General features: G+C 42.7%; 1 protein-coding gene across 1 annotated transcript in view; it reads right to left on the bottom strand.

Moving 5' to 3' along the window:
• podxl (podocalyxin-like) overlaps positions 1-26744 on the bottom strand; it is a 155494-nt gene that overhangs the window by 37501 nt on the left and 91249 nt on the right. The window contains exons 2-4 of the mRNA XM_072562923.1: positions 20762-21193; positions 15245-15588; positions 10032-10097 (exon numbers count right to left, since the gene is read on the bottom strand). Of these exons, the coding sequence (XP_072419024.1) occupies positions 10032-10097; positions 15245-15588; positions 20762-21193 (842 nt within the window). The remainder of the gene's footprint in view (positions 1-10031; positions 10098-15244; positions 15589-20761; positions 21194-26744) is intronic.

Raw genomic sequence — 26744 nt, 5'->3', positions numbered from 1 at the left:
CACCTCTCACCCTAAACCTATGCCCTCTAGTTCTGGACTCCCCCACCCCAGGGAAAAGACCTTGTCTATTTATCCTATCCATGCCCCTCATGATTTTATAAACTTCTATAAAGTCACCCCTCAGCCTCCGACAGTCCAGGGAAGACAGCCCCAGCCTATTCAGCCTCTCCCCATAGCCCCAAACCCTCCAACCCTGGCAACATCCTTGTAAATCTTCTCTGAATCCTTTCAAGTTTCACAACATCCTTCTGATAGTAAGGAGACCAGAATTGCACACAATATTCCAAAAGTGGCCTAACCAATGTCCTGTACAGTGACAACATGACCTCCCAACTCCTGTACTCAATGCTCTGACCAATAAAAAAAAATACCAAATGCCTTCTTCACTATCCTATCTACCTGTGACTCTACTTTCAAGAAGCTATTAGGCTGCACACCAAGGTTTCTTTGTTTAGCAACACTCCCTAGGACCTTACCATTAAGTGTATAAGCCCTGCTCTGATTTATTTTTCCAAAATGTAGCATCTCGTCATTATCTAAATTAAATTTCATCTTCCACTCCTCAGTCCACTGGCCCATCCAATCAAGATCCCGTTATAATCTGAGGTAACCTTCTTGGCTGTGCATTACTTTTGTGTTCTTTGTGACCACCATCTGTAGTATGGATTTAATGGCAGAATTTCCAACCTGTTGCTATCACCCATCATCAGAAAGCATGGGTCAGCAATTGAAAATGAGTGTTCCCGTCCCAGTTTTAACTATTGTCACTCCAGTCCTCCAGAATGGTGTGGCTAATAATTTGAGTCAATGTTTGAGTATTGAGTGTGGATTCTTTGGACAAGAACAAGGGGAACTGGTTGAAAGCAGCCCGTGTGTTGATCCAGGCATCTGCTTTTCCACTCACTTTCCTGTTATTCTTGCCTTGAAGGTCAAGATGTCATGACTACTGGGAAATGATACACATTGGCTTCAGGACATAAATGAAATACACATTACCAATTGGCTGAACATCATGCAAACTCTGTCTTTTATGTGATTGGGTAACGTTGGTCCTGTTTTTGAACACAGTCTGAAATTTCAAAATAGGTTTGAGATCTACGACATCCAGGGCTAATAACAGGAAATATCTCCTCACACATGAACTCTCTGTCCAAGAATCTGCTGAATCTTGGAGGGATATCAATGAAAATGTTAAACTTACGATTGATACGTATTTATTATTCATGGCTGTTAAGGGTTACGAATTGGGTAAATGAAGTTGAGAAGTAGATCAGCCATGACCTAATTTAACATTGGAACAGGTTCAAGGGACCATGTTTCCATGGTCTACTTCTGATCTGTGGGGTACACTGGCTCCGATTTTCAGGTCATCATTGATGCTCTATGCATTGATGCTGCCCACAAATTCTCCTGTGCCCCCACCACTTTTGCCAAGACCGCTGGGGTCAAGAGAAGGTACATAAAAACAGAACATGTCCCCCTTTTCCCCACCTTTTCACGCCAATACTTGCCATATTCAGATAACTTTTTAAAGCTCCAAACCTTTTAGTAGGTCAGTGGGTGAATGAGCGAATGGGTGAATGAAGAGGGTAAATGAGTGAATAAGAGAAGAAGTAAATGGATGAGTGAGTGAAATGGGTTTGTGAGTGTATGGGTGGGTGACTGGGAGGATGACTGAATGAAAAGTGCTTATGAGTGAATGAAGTGGAGTTGTGGTGTTTGGTTTGTGGCATGGCGGGTGGGGGGGAGTTGTGGGAAGAGGAGAGTAATTTGATTGGGAGTCAGTTGACTTCAATTCTGTTTCTCCGGTTAATCATTGGTCTATGTCAGATGTTTACAAGGGGGTCATTTTCAGAGTAGGTATCCTTTGCATACCTGGTCGAAGTCTGACTTTCAGCTCGGTGTCAGGAATGATTCACAGAGGATCCCAGGCTGCACCAACCAGCCCAGATAATTTCAGTGTGGCAGTGTGGGTGTGTGTGTCTGTGTGCGTGTGTGTGTGAGATGCGTGTGTGTGAGATACGTGTGTGTGAGATGTGTGTGTGTGTGTATAGTACCTCTGTCAGCTCCTGGAGCACATCTCCTAACTTCAATACAACCTACCAGTGCCATGGTGACTCAGTGGTTAGCACTGCTGCCTCACAGTGCCAAGAACCTGAGTTTGATTCCACCCTTGGGTGACAGTCTGTATGGAGTTTGAACATTCTCCCTGTGTCTGTGTGGGTTTCCTCCCCCAGTCCACAGATGTATTGAATAAGTGGAATGACCATGTAAAATTGCCCTGCAGGTTAGGAGGATTAACCATAGGGAATGTAGTGGGCAGGGTAGGATGCTCTTCAGAGGGTCAGTATGGGCTGAATGGCCTGCTTCCACACTGTAGAGATTCTATGGTACATTAAATCAGATGCTAGAGACTTTCAGCCTAAGATTTTACGAGCACATTTTTTTTAACAAATGAGAGCTTATATTGCCTCATTTATATTCATAAAGAAGTTCCAATGAGGTGTAAGGACATTTAAGTTAAACATTAACAGCAGAGAGTTCAAAATAACATCAAAAAGCTTTATCAATAAAATTCTTCAATTATTAATATTGTAAGAAGCATTACCTGGGAAAACAAGTTAATTTTTGGTAACCTGTGGATTTAATTCAGTTGTACGGTAGGATTATTTCTGACTGGGACTATAGTTACAGGTGGAGGTCAGCGAGCATGAGGTAAAAATGGTGAAGTGACAGATTTCACTCGCTTGTAAAAAATGGGAGTTGAGAATGTGTTGCTGGAAAATCACAGCAGGTCAGGCAGCATCCGAGGAGCAGGAAAATCGTTCCTGATGAAGGGCTTTTGCCCGAAACATTGATTTTCCTGCTCCTCGGATGCTGCCTGACCTGCTGTGCTTTTCCAGCAACGCACTCTCAACTCTGATCTCCAGCATCTTCGGACCTCACTGTCTCCTGTAAAAAATGGGAGGCCTATCTTCGTGGTGACCTTGTAACCTCAATGTGATTTTTTTCAGAAAAATTCTGAATTACAAACTTCAAAAATAAGAGAATCCAAGACTGCCCAATTGCGTATGTGCCTTATCTTGACTGTATTCTGTGCCTTAAAAATTCCCACCTCTTTGTAAAGTGTACGCAATATGATAGTTCCACACCAGAGACTTGACAAAACTCAGAGTAACAAGTCAGTGCAATATTGGGGGAGTGCTGCACTGTTGGAGGAGCCACCTTTCAGATAATACGTTCAGTCAGGTGCTCCTCTCTACCCCATGACTCTATGTTTTCCCATGTCACCTGGACAATATTTATCCCTCAGTCCACTCTTGAAGACAGATTCACTGGATATTTATTTCAGTATTGATTGTGGGAGCTTGCTGAGCAGAAAATTGCTGCAACAGGGACAATCCTTCAAAGTGTACAACTACCTGAAGTCTTGGAAGGTGCTATATAAATGCCAGTCTCTCTTTTAGTGTGGATAGCTGGTTGGCACTGGTGGTGGCATGACTGGTAGTGATTTCATAGAATCCCTACAGAGTGGATACAGGCAATTCAGCCCATTGAGTCTATACTGACCCTCCAAAGAGCATCCAGACCCATCTCCCTACCCTATCTCTGGGACCCCACATTTCCCATGGCTAATCTAAATAATGTGATCATCCCTCGACACTAAGGGCAATCCACTTAACCTGCCCATCTTTGGACTGTGGGAGGAAACCCACGCAGACACAGGGAGAATGGGCAAACTCCACACAGACAGTCGTCCGAGGGTGGAATTGAACCCAGGTTCAATACTGGGCTAGAATCTCTGATCCATTGGCTTATACCAGACAGTGTGTTTGAGATTTCTATTGAAAAGCTTTTTACTTGTTGCTAAGTAAAAAGCTTGTTGCTATGACATTTTTTCAGCGTCTGGTCTGTGGTATGTAAGATCTATTTGTTTCATTACACCAGAAGCCTTGGTGTAAATGTCAATGATAAGACAGGAGAATGCTGCTGCTGCCCAATATCACCAACTGGGCAATGCAGCCTGGCATTCTTACCTTGTGGAATGATAATGCCAGGAGCAGAGAGGTCAACAGAGACTATGGTGATTCGCATGGTGATTCGATTTATTGGGAAGCAGCTGGGGAGATCAGTGGGCTGTCTGTTCCTTTCCCTATTTCAAACTGAATTCAAACACTCAAACCCATGCAGGAAATCGCTGGCATACAAATGATTCAAAGATATGCAGGCTGGGTGGACTGGCCATGCTAAATTATCCAGAGGTGTCCAGCGATGTGCAGGCTGGGTGGATTGGCCATGCTAAATTACCCTGTGGAGTCCAGCGATGTGCAGGCTGGGTGGATTGGCCATGCTATATTACCCTGTGCAGTCCAGCGATGTGCAGGCTAGGTGGATTAGCCATGGGAATTGTGGGGTCAAGAGGATAGGGTAGAGGCCTGGGCCTGGGTTGAATGCTGTTCGGAAGTTCGGTGCTGACCTGATGGGCCGAATGGTCTCGCGCTGCACTGTAGAGATTCTATGATCTATTCTTTGAGCAATGATAGATTTTTTTGATATTGAAGAAATCAAGTGTGGGTAGCGCAGGTAAAAACAGTTGAGTTAGAAGATCAGCCATGTTCTTACTGAAAAATGGTACAGGTTTGGGGCTAATTGGTCTACTCCTACTATTTCTTATGTTCTCAAAAGACTTTCATCAAACATAGGTACAATGACAATGTTTAAAAGATATATGGATAGATAAATAAATAGGAAAGATTTGGAGGGATATGGGCCAGGAATAGATAGGTGGGACTAGTTTAGTTTGGGATTATGTTCAGCATGGACTGGTTGGACCGAAGGGTCTGTTTCCGTGCTGTATGACTCCATGACTCTATGAGCAATCCAGGAGTTTACCAATTCAGTAACCTAATGATTACACCATCACTCTCGAGCCTGCCAGTTTGCTTGTGTATCGTGAAAGCGGAGGATGGTCGATAATGGTGACACAGGGTTTGGGAGGAGATACCCAGACACAAGGAGGTAGAGTTAGGAGCTGGACCCTACTTCTCTTTTTCAGCTTTGCCACTAATTGACATGATGTCCACCCAAGATGGTAAACACAAGACGGTGCACTAAAAGAGGCTGCAGTGTTACAATTCAGGTTAATAAACCAAAACATTCCATAGTCTGATTCTGAAAGCTGTGCCCATTTCTTTAAGAGGGTGACACATGACTCATTTCGGGTTACCCTCTCTTTTGACTTGAGCTCCTTAAAGCAACAGTACTTTGTATCCTCATCAATTTCATACCATTCAGTGAGGAAAACCCATAATTGTTGTCTCTCAATTATGACCATTCATCATGTTAGTCTTACATGGTTGACTTTAGGGAAAACACCTACACCATATTCAGGTTCACAACAGTCTCAAAAACTGTTTAACTTCTACATTAGCTTTTCATGATACCTTCCAACATGATAACTGGTGAAGTTGGATACATATAGAATCCCTCGTGTGCAAGCATCCCACCCAGTCATATCCCCCTACCCAATCGCCTTAAGCTTGCTTTTCTCATGGCTAATCCACCCATCCCTGAAAGACTCTGTGCAATTTAGCATGGCCAATCTACCTAACCTGCACATCTTTGGACTGTGGGAGAAAACTAGAGCACTCAGAGGAAACCCATGCAGACCCTGGGAGAATGTGTAAAGTTTACACAGACAGTTTCCCTGAGGGTAGAATCGAACCCAGGTCCCTGGCACTGTGAGGTAGCAGTGTTAACCACTGAACCGCCATTTGTTTGATCATTGCAAAATTTTACACATCCTCATCTCTACGTCCTAACTATCTTGTAATAAAGATGCATTATGCATCTTCTGTTTCACTTCATTCTTTGGTTTCCTCTCTAAAATGTATATTCCTTCCACCTACAAAGAGACCTTGGAGTGCAGGTTCATAGCTCCTTGAAAGTGGAGTAGTGGGTAGATAGGATAGTGAAGAAGATATTTGGTATGCTTTCCTTTATTGGTCAGAATATTGAGTACAGGAGTTGGGAGGTCATGTTGTGGCTGTACAGGACATTGGTTAGGCCACTATTGGAATGTTGTGTGCAGTTCGGGTCTCCTTCCTATTGGAAAGATGTTGTGAAACGTAAAAGGGTTCAGAAAAGATTTGCAAGGATGCTGCCAGGGTTGGAGGGTTTGAGCTATGGGGAGAGGCTGAATAGGCTGGGGCTGTCTTCCCTGCAGCATCAGAGGCTGAGGGGTGACTTTATAGAGGTTTATAAAATCATGGGGGAGCATGGATAAGATAAATCGACAAAAGTATTTTCCATGGGGTGGGGGGAGTCCAGAATTAGAGGACATAGGTTTAGGGTGAGAGGTGCAAGGTATAAAGGAGACCTAATGGTACGTGTATGGAATGAGCTGCCAGAGGATGTGGTGGAGGCTGGTACAATTGCAACATTTAAGAGGTATTTGGATGGGTATATGAATAGGAAGGGTTTGGAGGAATATGGGCCGGGTGCTGGCAGGTGGGACTAGATTGGGTTGGGATATCTGGTCGGGTTGGACCGAAGGGTCTGTTTCTATGCTGTACATCTCTATGACTCTTAAGTCAACATCCAGCTTCCATACAGATTGACGCCACCTTAGAAGTGTAAGCAACTCTGAAATAAACCCAATGGATTATTGTAGAAGTTTCACTTTCACCAATTGCTATTCCAAATTTTCATATTTGTATTTTGCAGATTACATTTAGCATTTAATTCTTCTTTTCTTGTAAAGACAATCTATTACGTGCTAAGGCAAATAGCTGCACGGAGTGCAGTGGGATATCATAATATGAGCAGTGGTTGTATCTATACTGTTGGCTGGTTTGTGATAAAGAGTGATACCAACCCCATGGGTTCAATTCCCACACTGGCTGAGATTACCATGAAGGACTCTCCTTCTCAACCTCTCCACCTCACTTGAGGCATGGTGATCCTCATGTTACACCACTACTCGTCATCTGTCGCTCTTTCTCCAATGAAAGGGGAGCCTTATGGTCTGCTAGAACTGCGAGGCAACTTGATCTTTATTTGTCTTGCAGGGTGCTGGACAAAGATGTTTGTTCCACTGTTAGCTCTCGTGATTTGTAAAGGGCAAATATGTGAACTGTGTGATACATGTGGATAAAATGATTGTACCTCTAATCCTCTTGTCTCGATTGGGTCTAAAGGTCTCTAAGGTTTGTAGCACCCATACTGAATCTTAACAAGAACTGGCTCTTGTTTTAATTATGTAATTTAGTGCATGATAGTAATTAGGTAGATATCACATTAATATGTTGTACAATGATTGAATTTCTGAACTTCTGAACTGCTGTTAAGCCAATAGTCAGCGTTTACCATCATTAGTCCAGTGAAACTCCTGGAGTCCACCCATCTGCAGCTAAATGTAACATTCCTGAAAGTGCTGGTGGTGATTCTACACTTCTCTAGAGGATGCCTTGATGAAGATCCAGCAGACCAACTATTGTAAAACACTGAACTGTCTTGTACATTTCACAATAAAAACCTCTGAAAACAATTGTAGTCTATTAAATCAGGTGCAGGTAAAGGTTTTATTGGTGTTAACTTTATATTTACAGCTAAAAAGACCATTTGGCTCTGAAAGTTTATTTTTATTTGTAGAATACCAAATTCCCCCTCTATGATGAAAGAAAATCTACATTTTTAGAATCATGATTTTTTTAAAAGGTTGCTGTGACATTTCAGCACCTACCTGAAGCCTATGTCCTAATGATTTATTTTTACAAGAATGCATTTTACCTCCTGCCTTGGCGACTATTTCAATACTTCAATCTGATTGGCCCATGAGTCTACCAACGGCATCACATTTTGGACACCCTATTGCTTGGTGGCAGATTCAAACTAACATTGGGAAAGGGATGAAACTCATCGGGGGATGAATACAATTTTTATTGGTGGCTATGTCAGCAATGTCACTTTGCTGACTGAATTAACAAATACTTTCACCAGAAGTATTTACGTCCTGGCAATCAAAAGGTGCATGTTCAGTGCATGCCTGATGTTTTCTGATTTAGTGCATGCTCTCGGTTATAATTCATGGCAAGTAAATAATTCCCTCATAGGCCTGAAATGTTTTGAATGAACTATTTATACTTTACTTGTGTTGCAAGAGAAAAAACAGTGACACTTTGGATGCGAATGAGAACAGCAGCAGGTTCATTTATCAGGTACTTGTTCACTTGAATTACATCCCACTATTCTCTTATTTGGCATGTAAGTGACCAAGGTCACCAGGTCACCAGCGGAACTTGTAGCTATCACAGTGGAAAGTCCTGCATCTCTGATTGATCACATCTGGGGCAAGTTGTACCATACTGTTGGCTTTCACCAAAGCTATATGGAGCTTCAAATTCCACTTCTGATAATCTTTGACACTAGCACGACCTTTCACCTTTTACTCTGAGATGACAGCTAACATGCTTTCAATTTATTGCATATCGGTATGCTGACTTGGAGTCAGGCTTTAAAGATAGAATTTAGCAGAATCTATTCATCAGCCACACTTGAGCGCTTGCTTTCCCTCCCGTGTCCTCTGGTCAAGTATCATGACAAGCTAGGAATGAGGACCGATTTACAATTTCCCTGAATTACATTAATCCTCTACCAACTTACCTATGATTATTCAGAATTGAGCAGTGGTTCAGGCACAATAAAGTCAAAGATTGGATAATTTGCTTCACTTTCTCTCCAAAGTGGTTTATACCATCTAGTGGTCTGGCTGAGAGAATTTGGAAGATTCAAGAGAGAAACAGTTATGATGGTTATGATGTGGAGGTGCCAGTGTTGGACTGGGGTGGAAAGACCAGAAGTCACATGACACCAGGTTATTGTCCAACTGGCTTATTTAAAATCACAAGCTTTGCTCTGAAAGCTTGTGATTTCAAATAAACCTGTTGGACTATAACCTGGTGTCATGTGACTTCTGACCTTGTTCATGGCTATGAACCAGGGAACCTTTTGTGGGAAACCATTACCAAGCGTAAACTTAGATCACTACCCAGCTCAACAGCTTAAAGCTTTGTCCAAACTGGTCAGCAAAGAAATTCAGGAGCATTACCATGGACATGGGCACTTCAGGACATTTATGTCTGCATTTTACTGCTGGACCAGAACCTTCTAGGATCTACATGGATCACCCTACAGTCTGATATCTTTTCATAAATATCCAAGAATTTTTTTTAGTTAAACTTTCCATTTAAAATTCATGTCCTCCAACCAAAATTCAAAAACAACAAACGCTGAAAGAATGAAGTGGTTAATTCGAAAAGTCCATTCTCAGAATGATCTAGCAAAAGAGAAGGCCATTAAGTCAATTGTTTCTGTTCCAGCTCCTTGAACAACCACGTTCTGCTCCTTCCTGCTCGTTCCCTGCAATTCTGCACAATTTTCCCCGAGTATTTATCAACAGTGGGTTGAATTCTTTTTAACTTTATTTCATGAACACGTTTATGAACCTGCTCAGTATCCATCCCATTCATCCTAACACCCAGTACAACCTGAAGATACAGGTCCTTCTGCTATACTGTGACAACTGTGTTCCTCTGCAACATGGCGCTATAGAAAGTCACACTGTTGAAAACTGTTACAGACAATTGCATTATGGAAGATCGCTAATAGAAAATCGCTATATCTGTTCAGCACAAAGTTTGGTTATCCAAACAGCATCCACAATTTGTCAATCGCATTATGGCCAATTCATGCTGATGAAATGTGTGTTATAGCAGAACAACCTGTAATCCCATTTTACCAGTGACTTTGGATCAATAGTTCCTGAAGTTTTCCACCATTGGAGATGTTATCTTTAGACGAGTTGTGAGTCAACTGTATAATAATGGGTGGATATTGATTGCGCCAATTTGTCAATAACTGCCTTATCGATGACTTACACAGTGTCCAGGATGGGGAGTTGGATGGATCACAAACCTTCATTATTAAACAATCATTGTATTCCTATCTGAAATGTACACAGAATTACTTACGCAGCTGATAATGTCATTAAACTCCAGGTAGTCATCTCCCTCGCTGCCTTCAGGCCCACAAAAGACCTGGAAAACAGATATTGTATATACCAAATGTCAAGGCAGGCTTGTTCAAAATATATTTTAACATTAAAAAAAATTCTCCGCGTGATAGCATTTCAGAGGCCAATACCATGAGTGTCTTCAGATAAAGCATCAAATACTAGGACCGAGGCAGATGGAACTTATTCAGACACGGAAACGTAGGAAACCACAGCAAGAGTAGGTCTTTGAAGCTGTTCTGCCATTCAGTATGATCATAGTTGATCATCCAATGTAGTCCCCTGTTCCCGCCTACTCCCCATACCCTTTGATCCCTTCTGCCCTAAGACTATATCTAACTCGACATTGAAAACATTCAATGTTTTGGCTTCAACTGCGCTCTGTGGCAGAAAATTCCACAGACTCACTACTCTCTGGGTGAAGACATTTCTCCTTACCTCAGTTGTAAATGACCTACCCCACATCCTTAAACTGTGACTGACGGCTCTGGACTCCCTGGTCATTGAGAATATCCTTCCTCCATTTACCGGCAGACACCATTTCAAAATCATCATTTCTGATTTTTTATTTAATGACTTTTTTTTAAAGTTTTATTTATGGTGATGTAACAAAGCATGCAACAATTTGGAAGGTGGAGAAATGGATCAAAGCAGAGGAGTTATTTCTGCAGTATTATCAGAATAAGTTGGAAAAATTTGAACCTGAGACTCTGCATTGTCACTACTGGTGGGGGTGTGTAACTGGAATGTGATGTGTTTACTGAGGTAGTTATCCTAACCCTAACCCTATGGCAGGTTCCATTATAAATATAAATGTATGACATAAAGACATAGAAAAATGTGACAATATCATGGCACTGGTTTTATCATGGTAAGAGGGATTAAATGTTTTTGAAAGATTTACAAATATTATTATATTGGAGATTGCAAGATAAAGCTTAATGGGTAAATGCACCATCCTGAGTGGTGGTGAATAACACATGACCTTGTCTAATTTGGAGTAGCAGCAGACAATGCTACAACTGTTAAGGAGACTGTTTGTGTTCCACCTTCTTTGCTGGGCGTACTTGTGTGTGGACTTTGTAGCACTCTTGCCTGATTTCAAGGAACAGTTCACAAATTGTTTACATTTCCCATGACCACTACCCCTGTTATTATTAAATAAAAGGGTAAAGACTGAATCTGAGAACCTGACGGGAGCCACTGTCCTGGTGGTTCTCTTGGAGACCACGGTGGAGATTCTCCTTTCGTCAGTCACATCTAAAGGAAATGATTTTGCATCAAGTGAAGAAATAGAGAGAGTTAAGAAGTTTGATTGAACAGTTAAGAATGTTGTGCATTCATGACTAGACCATAATAGAGTCATAGAGATGTACAGCATGGAAGCAGACCCTTCGGTCCAACCCGTCCATACCGACCAGATATCCCAACCCAATCTAGTCCCACCTGCCAGCACCCGGCCCATATCCCTCCAAACCCTTCCTATTCATATACCCATCCAAATGCCTCTTAAATGTTGCAATTGTACCAGCCTCCACCACATTCTCTGGTAGCTCATTCCATACACGTATCACCCTCTGCGTGAAAGAGTTGCCCCTGAGGTCTCTTTTATATCTTTCCCCTCTCACCCTAAACCTATGCCCTCTAGTTCTGGACTCCCCAACCCCAGGGAAAAGACTTTGCCTATTTACCCTACTCATGCCCCTCATAATTTTGTAAACCTGGAACTGACTACTGTGATGAAACTTTCTATTGTCAAGAATGACTTGAGAGCAAATAAACAAAACAGCTTAATTAAATTCAGAGAAATGCTGACTCAAGTTTCCAGCCTTGGGTGACCCAGAAGATATGACACTATTCCCTTTTAACATATTATTGGTGGAAAAGGATATTAAAATTAATCCTTTTTGCAGGGATGCTAAGAACATAAAAAGGGTGGTTAATTGTGCCTCAGCTGCTGGAACATTTACGTTGATTAAAGTTATGGAAAATGGGGTGTATTTATTCAATACTCTAAAGGAAATCCTATAATAGAAGCAATGTGAGAAAATTCTACTGCTTGAATGGATAACTGCTCTGTTTTCGACAATGCATAAAGGAAGATGGTTGAGTATTGACCCTGCTGATATGAAAGAAATGTTGGCAGGAAAAGAGAATTCCAAATAAGGTGGGTTAACATAGGTCAGTAGTTATCACCTAAAAGGTGCTGACTCCAAGAGAGTAGTTGAGCAGATAATGAATTCTATCCTCGGGTGTTGTGGCATAGTGGTTATACTGGGGGAAGGAGGTCTAGATTACAATGCCAACTCAGGATATAATGGTCACAAAAGGTGTGCCAACAATTTGTTTTTAATGTGACTTTCTTTCCTGAATTGCACGCTTGTAAAGTTAAGCGTTCTGACAGAGAGGGAATGGAACATTTCCGCAACAGACACTGACCTCAGTCATCAGCTAATTCTAATGTTTAGTTTAGCATTGTTAGTGCCAGGTGGATTAGCCATGGGAAATGCAGGGATAGGGTAGGGTGCTGGCTCTGGTTGGAGTGCTCTTCAGAGTGTTGGTATGGACTCAATGGGCCGAATGGTCTGCTCCCACACTGTAGGGATTCTGTGACTCCTTTATGAAATAAAGGCCAAAATTCTATTTGCCTTCTTGTAACTTGAATGCCAGCTTTTTGTGATTTACACACAAGCATTCCCAAATCCTTCTGCGCTGCAGATTTCTGTAGTCTCTCTCTATTCAAATAATATTCAATTCCTATTATAGTATCATCACATTATATTCCATCTGCCAAACTGCTTGCCCACTTGTTCACCCTGAGTACACCCCTCTGTCAGCTCTGTGCGTTATCCTCACCGTGACTTTTGTGTCATACTTGGTGAGAGTGTGTTCACCTTTCTCATCCCAGTCTTTAGTTTCAGCTTTTCCACTGGTCAGACAATCGATGTGCTAGCCTAGATCAGAACTGCATAGGAACATGCTTTGAACTAGTGGCACTAATAGCAGATGGTTTGAACACACTGAATGAGGCCATCGATCAGTGTCAAAATCTGTTTTATGTCATGGAATCATGGACAAAATGGATTGAAATTTCCAGCTACCATTCATAATAAGTTTTGTTTTAACTGCACAAAATATTATTCTTGCAAAAGGTGGCATGGCCAGATCATGAAAACATCTCGTTAGGTCTGACAGACAATAAGACCACAGACGTACGAGTAGAAATAGGCCATTCAGCCCATCGCATCTACTCTGCCATCCAATGAAATTGCAGGTGATCTGATATTCCCCAACTCCATTCTCTTGCCTTTCCTCAATTCCCTTACAAATTAAGAAAGCTGTCTATATCAGCCATGAATATGCTAAATGACACAGCCCCACTGTAGTAAAGAATCCCTCAGATTCACAATTCTCAGAAGAAATAGGTGTCCCTCTATTCTAAGATTATGCTCTCAGGTTGGTGCTCCTACAAGTGGCAACAATTTCTCCGTATGTATCCGAACAGGACCCCATGAATCCTGTATATGTCAATAAGGTCACCTCTCATTCTTCTCAAAGTACCGATCCAATCTACTCAATCTTTCCTCATAAAAATGTCCCTCCGTAGCTGGGATCAGTATAATGAACCTTCTCTGGAACTGCCTCCAATACCATTATATCTTTTGTTAGATCAGGGTGCAAAACCATTCAGAGTATTATAGTTCAACTAGAGCCTTGTATAGTTTTAGCATGAGTTAATAATTTTTAACTCATGCACATCCAACTACACCAGAAGCTGACCCGACAACCACCTGGGATCCGACTCCTTTCTCCATTTATACTGTAGGTGGCACGGTGGCTCAGTGGTTAGCACAGCTGCCTCACAGTGCCAGGGACCTGGGTTCAATTCCAGCCTCAGGCCTCTGTCTGTGTGGTGTTTGCACATTAGCTCTGTGGCATTGGGTCTAGATGGAGTGCTCTTCGGAGCGTTGGTGTGGACCCAACGGGCTGAGTGGCCTGCTTCCACACTGCTGGGATTCTATGATTCCTTTTGAAATAAAGGTCAACGTTCTATTTGCCTTCCCTTAACTTGTATCTCAGCTTTTTGTGATTTACAAACAAGCATTCCCAAATCCTTCTGTGCTGCAGATTTCTCTAGTCTCTCTCTATTTAAATAATATTCAGTTCCTATTATATTATCATCACATTATGTTCAATCTGCCACATTGTTTGCCCACATGCTTAACCTGTCTACATCTCTCTGTCAACTCTGTGTGTTATCCTCATTGTTACTTTTGTTTCACACTTGGTGAGAGCGTGTTCACCTGTCTTATCCCAGCTTTTCCCCCTGGTCAGATATAAGCCTAGGGCAGAGTTGTACACGGACACCCTGAGGATCTGGCTGGAAAACTGAATTTTCCGCTAAGCAGTTCCTATCCCCCTGGGCCTCGCCAGAAGTCTCCTTTGAAATTGAAGACTTTGGAGGGTTCCTATGAAATTAACTTTAATAGCTACTCAGGAGAAGTCACAGTTTAGACTTAAGTCCTGACAAGCTATTTAGCAGACCCCACAGTTAACTCATGCACCCCCAAGTACACCAGAAGCTGACCTGACAACCATCTGGGATCCGACTCCTTTCTCACACTTCCAAATAGAGTCCCTACAGTGTGGTACAGACCCTTTGGCCCAACTAGTCCTTACTGACCCTCTGAATAGTAACCCACCCATTCCCCTATTCCATATTTACCCAACCAATGCACCTAACCTACACATCCATGAAGACTATGGGCAATTTAGCACGGACAATTCACCTAACCTGCACATGTTTGGACTTTGGGAAGAAACTGGAGCACCTGGAGAGAACTCACACAGACAGAGGGAGAATATACAAACTCCACACAGATAGTTGCCCAATGCTGGAATCGAGTCTTGAGTCCCTGGCGCTGTAAGGCAGCAATGCTAACCACTGAGCCACCTGATCGGACACCCAGGATTCAAACCTCCCAGGGCCTGATTTCCATTCAGCCTTTCTGGATCCGGACACCCTCCCTCCCCCTGCCACCCATCCCATCACTGTGTGAGAACTTGCCAATCCTTGGTAATATCGGGCCAATCAAAATCTAGGAAACTTTCAGCAAGAAAGGTGAGTTTGTGTCAATGTTGACAGTGGACTCCAGCACTTCTGTGTTTTACCTCTATAATTATGTTTGTATCATTTCTCTGCATCACTGTAATCACAATGTCCTGTGCCTCTGTAGATGTAGAGTCGCTTTTCAATTCGATTGTTGGAATTTTTGTGGAAGTATTTGTGGAAAACCCTTTAGTCGATGTATTTTGCAATGCGGTTTCATTAGTCTGAGGGCCAGTTGTTGTTGCTTGTGTGACTGTGGTGTCTGCGGCTGTGCTGCTGAAAGATGTTGATTCGGATGTCTCAGGAGTTTGCGTTGAACTCAGTGCAAACTGGCCAGAATCTGCTGCTGCTGTTGTGTCATTCGGACCGGTAGTGGTACTTTGTATGCTCGTGATGTTACTGATTTCTGCAAAGACACAGGTTTAGAACTTTTTTAAAATCACCATTTTTATGATCATGTCCTATGCCTCTAATCTAATTTGCACTGGAGGAATGATTTAATATTAGGATCAAGATTTGCAACATGGCTTTCTAGGCATCAAGCTTTGCTCTGTATGCTGAGTATGCCCATCTAGGGTTGAGTAGATTAGATTAGATTACCTACACCAACTCTCCGAAGAGTATCCCACCCAGACCCATTTCCCCTCTGACTAATGCACGTAACCTATGGGCAATTTAGCACGGCCAATTCACCTAACCTGCACATTTTTGGACTGTGGGAGGAAACCAGAGCACCCGGAGGGAACCCACGCAGACACGGGGAGAATGTGCAAACTCCACACAGACAGTCACCCATGGCTAGACTCGAACCTGTGACCCTGGCGCTGTGAGGCTGCAGTGCCTCTGAGCCACTGTGCCGCCCTTAACTGGAGCACCCAGAGGAAATCCACACAGACACAGGGAGAATGTGCAAACTCCACACTCCACAGTCCACCCAAGGCTGGAATTGAACCCAGGTCCCTGGCATTGTGAGGCAGCAATGCTAACCACTGAGCCACTGTGCTACCCTGTAGGTCCTGTACAATAACAGAATTTTGCAATTATCAGTCTTCCTTTCACAGCGCACTGTTACCTGGAGATTCCTTTGAACTGTAGTTTAGTTGGTAACAGAGTCATCTTGGAGTCAGAAGTTACTGTCTTTTGGGTGTGCCGTTAAACTGCAGTAAGTGTATGAGATCAATAGCCTTACTTCAATGCAGAACATAGGAATTATTCCCCGTGTCCTGGACAATAGGGACATAGAAACAGGAGTAGGTCATTCAGCCCCTCCAGCCTGCTCTACCATTCAAAGAAATCATAGCTGATCTATGGCTTAATTCCATACATCTGCCTTTTGCCCATATCCCTTAAAACTGTTGCTTAACAAAAATGTATCTTTTTCAGATTCAAAATTAACAGCATCCATGGCTCTTTGAGGAAGTGTTACAAACCTCGACCACAGTTTAATCCCTTAAATAACACCACAAAAACAAAGATTATGCAATCATTATTGTCTTGCTTTTTGTCGGTACCTTGATTTATACAAATTAGTTGCTGTGTTTTCGAGATTATATCCATGACTACACTTCAAGGAAAGTATTTAACGGCTGTAAATTCAGTTGTGACATCCTGACATCATGTACAATACTGTATCAATGCAAATTCTCTTGGTGTTGAAAGATGTTAATTGGGCAGATAGGATATATGAAACTGGGCCAAGTTAATCTGGCAGCTTCGATTGGGCTAAGCCAGGGGGACTCAGTGGTTAATATTGCTGCTTCACAGCACCAGGGACCTGGGTTTGATTCTAGCCCAGGGTGACTGTCTGTGTGGCATTTACATGTTCTTCCCATGTCCATGTTTGTTTCCTGTAGGTGGATACACAACTGTCAAAGATGTGCAGAGGGTTGGTATGAACTCAATGAGCCAAATGGCCTGCTTCCACATTGTAGGGATCCTATGAAGTGTTGTACAAGGTAATGGTTCAGTGTTTGAGCTTTGCCCAGTCCTGACGATGGCTTATTCATAGTCCATCCTGCACCATAGACTGCTGCATTGCTCCTTCAGACCAGCATAGAAAGGTGGATTGCTGGTAGTATTTGAACCCAACCAGAGCCACCTAGTGCTGTATTGGTGTGCTATGCAAACATTAATGTGTGGTGTGATGCCGACCATGAGCATGTACGCAGACTGACGTCATCAGTCCCCATCACCACAGGGGATACAAAGACAGGAAGCTGAAGATTTGTCAATCCAATGACGTGTAATGCATTGTAGTTCCAAGCTGCCAATCCACCTCATGCCTACTTCCTGACCACACCTGGAAGCTGAAGAGTTCTGGCCCCCTTATCCAAGACAAGATACCCTGGCGTTGGATGCAGTTCAGAAAATATTTGCTTGGCTGATCTTGGGTATGGACGGATTGTTTTATGAGGAGTGGTTAAGTAGATTGGTGTGGTGGTGGTGCTCATTGGAGTTTGAAAGAATGAGAGGCAACCATACTCCAACATACAAGATTCTTTGGGGATTTGACAGGTTAGATGCAGAGTTGTTGTTTCCCCTTGGGAGCTAGAGGGAAGAATTTCAGAATCAGGGATTGCACCTTTCTAACAGAGAGGTGGAGGAATTGTTTCTCAGAGGGTAGCAAATTTATGGAATTCTTTAGCACAGTGGACTGCAGAGGTTGGGTAATTTAGTATATTCAAGGTTGAGGTAGATAGCTTTTTAATCAGGAACGGAATCAAGGGTTGAGGAAAAGGCAAGAAAGTGGTGTGGAGAATGATCAGATGAGCCATGATCTCACGGAATGGTGGAGCAGACTGGATGGGCTCAGTGAGGTGAAAGTGAGGACTGCAGATGCTGGAGATCTGTGTCGAGAGGGTGGTGCTGGAAAAGCACAGCCGGTCAGGCAGTATCCGAGGTGCAGCAGAATTGATGTTTTAGGCAAGGGCCCTTCATCAGGAAGCCTTCCTAATGAAGGGCTCTTGCCCAAAACGTTGATTCTCCTGCTGCTTGGCTGCTGCCTGACCTGCTGTGCTTTTCCAGCACCACACTCTTGACTCGATGGGCTCAATAGCCTATCCTTCTGCTCCTACAACATATGGTCTTATGAACAAAGTTCCAACTGTTTCAGAGGTATGTCATAACAGATCAGAATAGGTTGCTCAAAGTATCTGCGATAATCTCAGGATTTTGTTCTTCTTGTCAGTGGTTTAATAAGGAATTGAATAGAATACCTGTAACTTTTAACGCAAAGACAGGGGCACTCTGAGTGAAGTCATCTCATAAACCTGTTTATCTTCAGTACATTTGATCTCAATAGTTTGGTTGTTGCCACTTTGCAAGGACAACCAAGAGAATAGCCCTTGTTCCTGTTCAAATAGAAGCAAGGGATCTTTTCTGTCTGTCTGAAAGGGTAGACAGGGTCTTGTTTAGCATTTTTATCTGAAAGACAGCACCTCTAAAGTGTAGCATTCCTGCGGCACTTCACTGAGAGTGCCTGCTTATATGTATATGCTCCTGTCTGTAGGTAAGACGCCCCACTTGTCAGTTCTGTATTCCCAGAATAATACTGCATTCACAAATTGTTTTGGCTTGAGACCGTGGATATATACAGAGAGGTGGTGGGACGGGTGAATAAACAATCATTTGGAGCAAGGCTATTCTGAGATTGAACCTCACTTTGCACCTAACATAGTCACTCATGAACAGGAGCTGAAGGAAGTTTAATTCCCTAACACTAACATGAGTCCACTAGTGAGTACTGGAAAGATGCTCGTCTTACAAATATATCAGCAAAGCACCTGCTTTGGTCCTGCCTTTACTGTCTTTTTATGATCAACTGGAAAAATAACACAAGTTATTTTTAAAAGCCATAACAAATTATCAGTGATTGACAGTATTTGTAAAATATTCTTTTTTTTTTGTTTGAGGGAGATGGCAGTATAATGGCAATGTCCTTAGGCTAGCAATCCAGAAACTCAGGCTAATATTCTGAAGACATGGGCTGATTATAGAATCTCTACAGTGTGGAAATGGACCAGTCAGCCCATCATGTCCCTCCCAATCCCTCTGAAGAGCATCTCACCCCTACCCTATCCCTGTAGGATGTGGTGAATTTGAATTCAATAAAACAAATGGGAACGATAAAGCTAATGCGGTCCATGTCGCCACTGCTGCTTGGTGTACAAATCCACCTGGTTCACTAACATCCTGTAGGGAAGGAATTCTGCCCTGCCCCACACCCCCTCCCCTCATCACCTGGACTGTGAACCTGGATCTACAGCAATGTGAGTACCTCTTAACTGCCCCTGGGCACTTAAGGATGGGCAGTGAATGCTGGTTAAGTCATTGACACCTACATTCCATAATACATAAATCAATCTGGAATTGAAATGCCAATCTCAGCGATGATGATCATGAAATGATCCAGTTCGCCAATGCCCTTTTAAGCAGGAAAGCTGCCATCTACTCCTGGTATGGCTGACATAGGGCTCCTGACCCACAGTAATGTGCTTCTCTCTCAACTGCTCTTCAATCAGTGCTGCCTCACTAGAGGGGTCTATGTCCCATGAAAGAAAACAAAGAAGTCTGATGGAGCGTCCATTCCCCTTTTTGTCCACATCAATGTCATTTCCCTGCAAATGCATTTAGAGGAGTGAAGTTTGTGTTATTGCACAGCAAGCGCATTATGTCAAGTGCTGCCACTTCTGCCCATTATGGGCTGGCACAGTAGCTCACACTGCTGCCTCACAGCATCAGGGATGCAGGTTCAATTCAAACCAATCTGAAGCCCATCTAACCTACACTATTCCATTCTCGCCCATACGTCCATCCAATGAAAATGTAAATGCCCTTAAAATTGGCGAGTCTACTACTGGTGCAGGCAATGCGCTCCATACCCTTACTACTCTCTGAGTAAAGAAACTACCTCTGACATCTGTCCTATATGTATCACTCCTCAACTTAAAGCCTCAGGCAACAGTCTGTGTGGGCTTTGCATGTTCTCACATGTCTGTGTGGGTTTCCGCTGGGTGTTCTGAATTCCTCTCACACTCCACAAACATTTGTAGGTTATGGTGGGTTGGCCATGCTAAAAATTGCCCATAGTGTCCAGGGATATGAAGGCTAGGTGGAATTGCCATGGGAAATGTTACAAGGATGGGGTGGGTCTGGGTGCGATGCTATTTTTGGTGGGTCAGTGTGGACTCGATGGGCAGACTAGCCTGGTTCCACACTAGGAATTCCATGATTATGTTACAACGTGAGTTGTTCAACATTATGAAGGGTTTCGGTATATTCAATAGAGTTCAGAATTAAACTACTTGAATAAAAATTTGAGGGGAAATGAGATAATTTACTTTCTCTGCAGTAAATTATGATGAGTTGGAATAAATTTCTGGTGGGAGCAGGTTCAGTAATAATGTACAGGCTATCAGAACTAAACCTGAAAAGGAACAGAAATCCTGTGCCACCGGGATAGCGCAGGGGAATTGGGACCAACTGGATTCCACTTTCATAGATCACAAATGGACTGAATTGCTTCTTTCTGAGCTGTCCAATTCTACAAGCTTATTATCTGCAGGGTACTTTCTCCTTACCAGTCCCAGACGTTCCTGTGGAGTTTTGAATTGGGGAACTTTTCATTGAGGAGGCAGTGCTATTAGTTGAATGAGGAGTAGATGATGAGTTGGCATTTTGAAGTTGAACAGATGGATTGGTGCTCTGACTTAGGCTTGTTACTGGTGTGGTTGCGGTCAGCTGACTCTTTACGGGGGTTGTTGCTTCTGAAGATGTACTGGCAGTGATCGAGGTCACTATGGATTGTTCAGTTGCAACACTGGTTTTCCCTGTATCATCTCCAGCACGTGAAGGTGGAGAGGTTTCAGCCGCTTGTCTCACAGTGCTGGACTTTGGTGTGATGGTGGGTGAGCTCATCCTCTGTGTAGTTCCACTGGAGTCGTGTTTCGTTTCTAATGTCGTTGGCAGAGTGGTGGCATTGATAAGGTTTAGAAAAGTGGTTGACCAGGAACCTGTTGAAGTAATGAGAGTCAGGTTATTACAGCAAGAAGAGAAGGCTATTCGCTCCACCCTCAGGCATCCTCCACTAATCAAAACGCACTTTGGCTAATTTGTATCTTATCATCTATTCGGCCTAGTTCCATAATGTTAATACTAATGTCCAAGGAAGAATTAATCTCAATTTTGAAATCCTGAAGTAGCACTCATGCTCCATGTTATTTTGGGGAGGGAGTACTACATTCCTTCCGTTTTCCAGAGGAACTGCTTCCAGGAGGGCTTTGCTCTAATTTGAAGGTCCTGAATTATTCTTGATATCCCTCCATTTTAGAGAATCTTATCTCTCTATTTTACATCTGCTAAATCCTTTAATCCAAATATTTCAATTTCACCAGCCCTTAGTCTTTGATCCTCCAGAGAGATTCATGATGGTTTATGCAGCTTGCCCTTACAAGCTAATCCTGATGTCCAAGTGTTATTTTGATGAATGAGTATGGACACTTGAACACTTTTGGAGATCATTTCAGAGACCTTTCAAGTCCAGTCCAAAATGGGAGACAAGGAAAAGCTCACTTCTGAGAATGTAAAAGTCTTGGAGGAGACAAGGCTTTTGACTCAACAAGTGTCTTGCTTTCATAGAACATCGAACATTACAGTGCAGAACAGGCCCTTCCGCTCTCAATGTTGCACCGACCTGTGAACCCAATCTATCCTACACTATTCCATTCTCGTCCATGTCTATCCAATGAACATTTAAACGCCCTTAAAATTGGCGAGTCTACTACTGTTGCAGGCAATGCATTCCATGCCCATACTACTCTCTGAGTAAACTACCTCTGACCTATATCTATCTATATCTATCACCCCTCAATTTAAAGCTTTTCCCCCTCATGATAGCCATCACCATCCAAGGAAAAAGACTGTCCACCCTATCTAACCCTCTGATTATCTTATATGTCAAATAAGTCACCTGTCAACTTTCTTCTCTCTCATGAAAACAGCCTCAAGTCCCTCACCCTTTCCTTGTAAGGCCTTCCCTCATACCAGACAACATCCTAGTCAGTCTCTTCTGAACCCTTTCCAAAACTTCCACATCCTTCTGATAATGCAGGTGACCAGAACTGTGCGCAGTACTCCAAGTGCGGCCGCACCGGAGTTTTGTACAGCTGCAGCGTGACCCCATGGCTCCGAAACTCAATCCCTCTACCAATAACCAAGAAAGCACACACTGTATGCCTTCTTAACAACCCTACCAACCTGGATGGCAACTTTCAAGGATCTGTGTACCTAGACACAGAGATCCCACTAGGAGAAAGTGAGGACTGCAGATGCTGGAGATCAGAGCTGAAAAATGTGTTGCTGGAAAAACGCAGCAGGTTAGGTAGCATCCAAGGAGCAGGAGAATTGACTCACCTCATCCTTTTCCACATTAAACTCCACTTTCCACCTCTCATCCCAGCTCTGCAGCTTATCTATGTCTGTCTGTAAACTGCAACATAGATCAGCACTATCCACAACTCTATCGACCTTAGTGTCATCTGGAAATTTACTAACCCATCCTTCTATTTATAAAAATGGCAAACAGCAGTGGATCCAAAACAGATCCTTGTGGTACACCACTAGTAACTGAACTCCAGGATGAATATTTCCCATCAACTACCACCCTCTGTCTTCTTTCAGCTCACCAATTTCTGATCCAAACCGCTAAATCACCCTCAATCCCATGCCTTTGTATTTTGTGCAATAGCCTATCGTGGGGAACCTTATCAAACCCCTTACTGAAATCCATATGCACCACATCAACTGCTTTACCCTTATCCACCTGTTTGGTCACCTTCTCAAAGAATTCAATAAGTCTGTGAGGCAAGATCTACCCTTCACAAAACCATGTTGACTCTCCCTAATCAACTTATTCCTGTCCAGATGATTATAAATCCTATCTCTTATGACCATTTCCAACACTTTACTCACAACTGAAGTAAGGCTCACTGGTCTATAATTACCAGGGTTGTATCTACTCCCCTTTCTGAACAATATGTACGACTCTTTAGGATGCTATACTCCCTCACCATCTCCCCTTGTGTTCATGGTTGACTTGGAGATGGTTCTGTATCCATTGAGAAAGGGAACTCAGATGTACTGATAACGGTCGTAACACAACATTTGGAAAATCATGATCTAATCAAGCAGAGTCAGCATGGCTTCAATGAAAGGGTAAGTCTGACTAATTTGTTAAGTTTTTCAAGGAAGTCTCAACTGGAGTGGATAGAGGAGAACCAATACATGTGCTACATTTGGACTTCCAGAAGGCATTTGAGAAGGTAACTCACAAAAGTTTAAATCATAAGGTAACAGCCCACCCTACTGGAGAATTTTGACATGGCTAGAGAATTAGCTAATTCTGGGGAGTTTGGAATGAAATCCAGGAAATGATTTTCTAAATTTACTTCTGGGTTCCAATGTTGTGTGGCTATGGGCTTTGCACTTGCATTGAGAGCCCGTAGAATCATATAATTTTGCATTTCAGAAGAAAGCTGTTCGGCTTAGTTCAACCTCGAATGTCCATGGGTTACTAACAGTGATCAGCAGTAGGAAACATGCATATTTTGAATCCGTCTTTATGGTTGATTCTATTTATACAGTAAATTTTTTATTATCTGAAACCTTTGGCACCAGGGATGTGCAAGTTGATCAAATATTCCAGATAATCAAGAGGTGCACGAAATCAATGTTAAAACACACACTAAGTAAAAAAACATAATGCAGGGGATATATACATCACAGTTCTATTTTATTTGCAGTGTAGACCACTTTAATAATCATTCAAATTTGCCTTAATTAAAACTTATTGGCACAGAGCTTTCTCACTCACATTCTCAACTGATTACTCGCATAGCACGATAGATTGCAGTGTTTGAGGAGAGATTGACCTGAAAGTTTTGCCAGTTTATTGAGAGTGCTGGTTTATGAAGTGCTTGTTAAAACAAAGTTTGCTGTATTAAAAAATACAGGAGAGGAATCAAGTACCACCACCATCAATAGAGACATAATGGGGTCATCATCTGCCTTGGAACACTTCAACCACAGGGCATCAATGTGGACTTCACCAGTTTCCTCACTTTCCCCCCCCCCCCACCTTACCCCAGTTCCAACCTTCCAGCTCAGCACTGTCATGACCTGTTCTACCTGCCAATCTCCCTTCCCACTGATCTGCTCCACCCTCCTCTCTGACCTATCACCTCCATCCCACCCCCATTCACCTATTGTACTCTTTGCTACCTCCCCTCCTCCCCGCCCCGCCATTTATCTCTCCACCCTGGAGGCTCCCTGCCTCTATTCCTGATGAAGGGCGTTTGCCGAAACGTCAATTTTCTTGCTCCTCAGATGATCTAAACATAATGGGGTCAAACTAATGGGGCCAAAGGCAGACAAGTCCCCTCACCCTGGTGGCTTGCATTGTAGGATCCTGAAAGAGGTAGCTATGGAGATGGTGGATGCACTAGTTGTAATTTTACAAAAGTCGCTGGATTCTGCAAAAGTACAAGGACCAGAAAACTGCAAATGTGACATCCTCATTCAAAATGTGAGCAAGGGAATAAGTGGGTAACTCAAGGCCAATTAACCTAACCTCTATTGTTTGAAAAGTATTGGTACCCCTTATTAAGGAAGTAAGAACAGAACATTTGGACTAATCAAGCTGAGACAGCATGGCTTCATGAAAGGGTAATTGTGTCTGACTAATTTGTTAGAGTTTTTCAAGGATGTCTCAATTGGAGTGGATAGAGGGAACTAATAGATGCCTTGTATTTGGACTTTCAGAAGGCATTTGAGAAGGTAACTCACAAAAGTTTAAAGCATAAGATAAGAGCCCATGTTTTTGGAGGTAGTACATTGACATGGTTAGAGAATTGGCTCATGGACAGTACACAGCGAGTGGTGCCAAGGGATTCTTTTTCAGATTGATGACCTGTGACCAGTGGGGTTCTGCAGGGACTCAGTGCTGGGACCGCAACTGTTTACAATATATATTCATGACTTGGAGGAAGGAACTGAATGTACTGTGGCCAAATGTGCAAACTAAAATTGATGGCTGTGAGAGAGATACAAACAGTTTACAGAGAAATATTGATAGGTTATGTAAATGAGTAAACAGTTGGCAAAGGGAGTAGAATGTGGGAAATTGTGAGGTTGTCATTTTGGAAATGAGAACAAAAGAACAGAATATTATTTAAAAGGAGCTAAACAACAGAAAGCTGCAACACAACGGGATCTGGGAGTATGTGTGCACAAAACACAGGTACAGCAGTTAATCAGGAAGGTTAATGGAATATTGGCCCTTATTTCAAGGGGGTTGGAGTATCAAAGTAAGGAAGTCTTACAGCAACTGTACAAAGTGCTGGTGAGACTACATCTGCAGAACTGTGAGCAGTTCTGATCCCCTTATTTAAGGAAAGATATTGTTTCATTGGAGGCAGTTCATGGAAGGTTCATTAAGGTAATCCTTGGTATGGAGGGATTGGCTTATCAGCAAATGCTAAACAGGTTGGCACCCTAACCACTGGAGTTGAGAAGAATGAGAGGTGATTTCATTGAAACATAGAGCATAGTCTCAGAATTAACGAGCTACAGTTTAATGCTCAGATTAGCAGGAATTTAAATTGGAAGGAGTGCAAAGAAGATTTACAAGGATGTTGCAGGACTAGTAGGCCTGAGTTATCGGGAGAGGTTGGCTGGGATAGGACTTTATTCCTTGGAATGTAGAGAAATGAGGGGGTGACCACATTGAGGTGTATAAAATCATGAGGGGCATAGATAGGATGAATGCATTTAGTCTTTTCCCCAGGGATGGGAAGTGAAAACTAGAAAGCAAAGTTTTAATGCAAGATGGGATAGATTTAAGAAGAATCTGAGGGGCAACTTCTTCATACAGAGAATGACGTGTGTATGGACTGGGCTGCCAGAGAAGGTGATTGAGGCAGGTACAATAGCAACATTAAAAAAACATTTGGATAGGTACAGGGATGGGAAGGGTTCAGAGGGATATGGATCAAACACGGGCAATTGGAACTAGCTGAGTGGGCACCATGGTCAGCATGGACTAGTTTGGGCCGATGGGCCTGTTTCCATGCTGTATTACTCTATGACTCTATGACTCTATAGTTTCTTCTCTCAAAGAGTTGAGTATCTTTGGATCTCCTTGCCACAGACAACTGTGGTGGAAGGGGTAGAGTCTTTGTGTATATACAAGTCTGATTCTTGATCAGTAGGGGAATCAAGGGTTACAGGGAATGGGCTGGAGAGGGGTGTAAGGAATGTCAGGTTGGCAATGGTTCAGTGGAACAGGCTCAAGGGGCCAAATGGCCTACTCCAATACCTATTTCTACAAATCCTAGTATTTCTTTTTATTCTAAAGACTATAAAATCTTCCAAGTATTGAGACCGATTAAAGCATCACCAATTCTGTTCCACGTACAAATCAATTAACTGGCACAAATGGAGATGGCACTGCCCTAATGTATGACTTGGCTCTGCCATTGTCAGTGTAGTCCTTTGCTTAGCCATAAA

Source organism: Chiloscyllium punctatum, chromosome 44, assembly GCF_047496795.1.
Source record: "Chiloscyllium punctatum isolate Juve2018m chromosome 44, sChiPun1.3, whole genome shotgun sequence".
Classification (NCBI taxonomy): Eukaryota; Metazoa; Chordata; class Chondrichthyes; order Orectolobiformes; family Hemiscylliidae; genus Chiloscyllium; species Chiloscyllium punctatum.
Note: the sequence above shows the minus strand (reverse complement) of the source record. Positions and strands in the feature narration are given on the sequence as shown.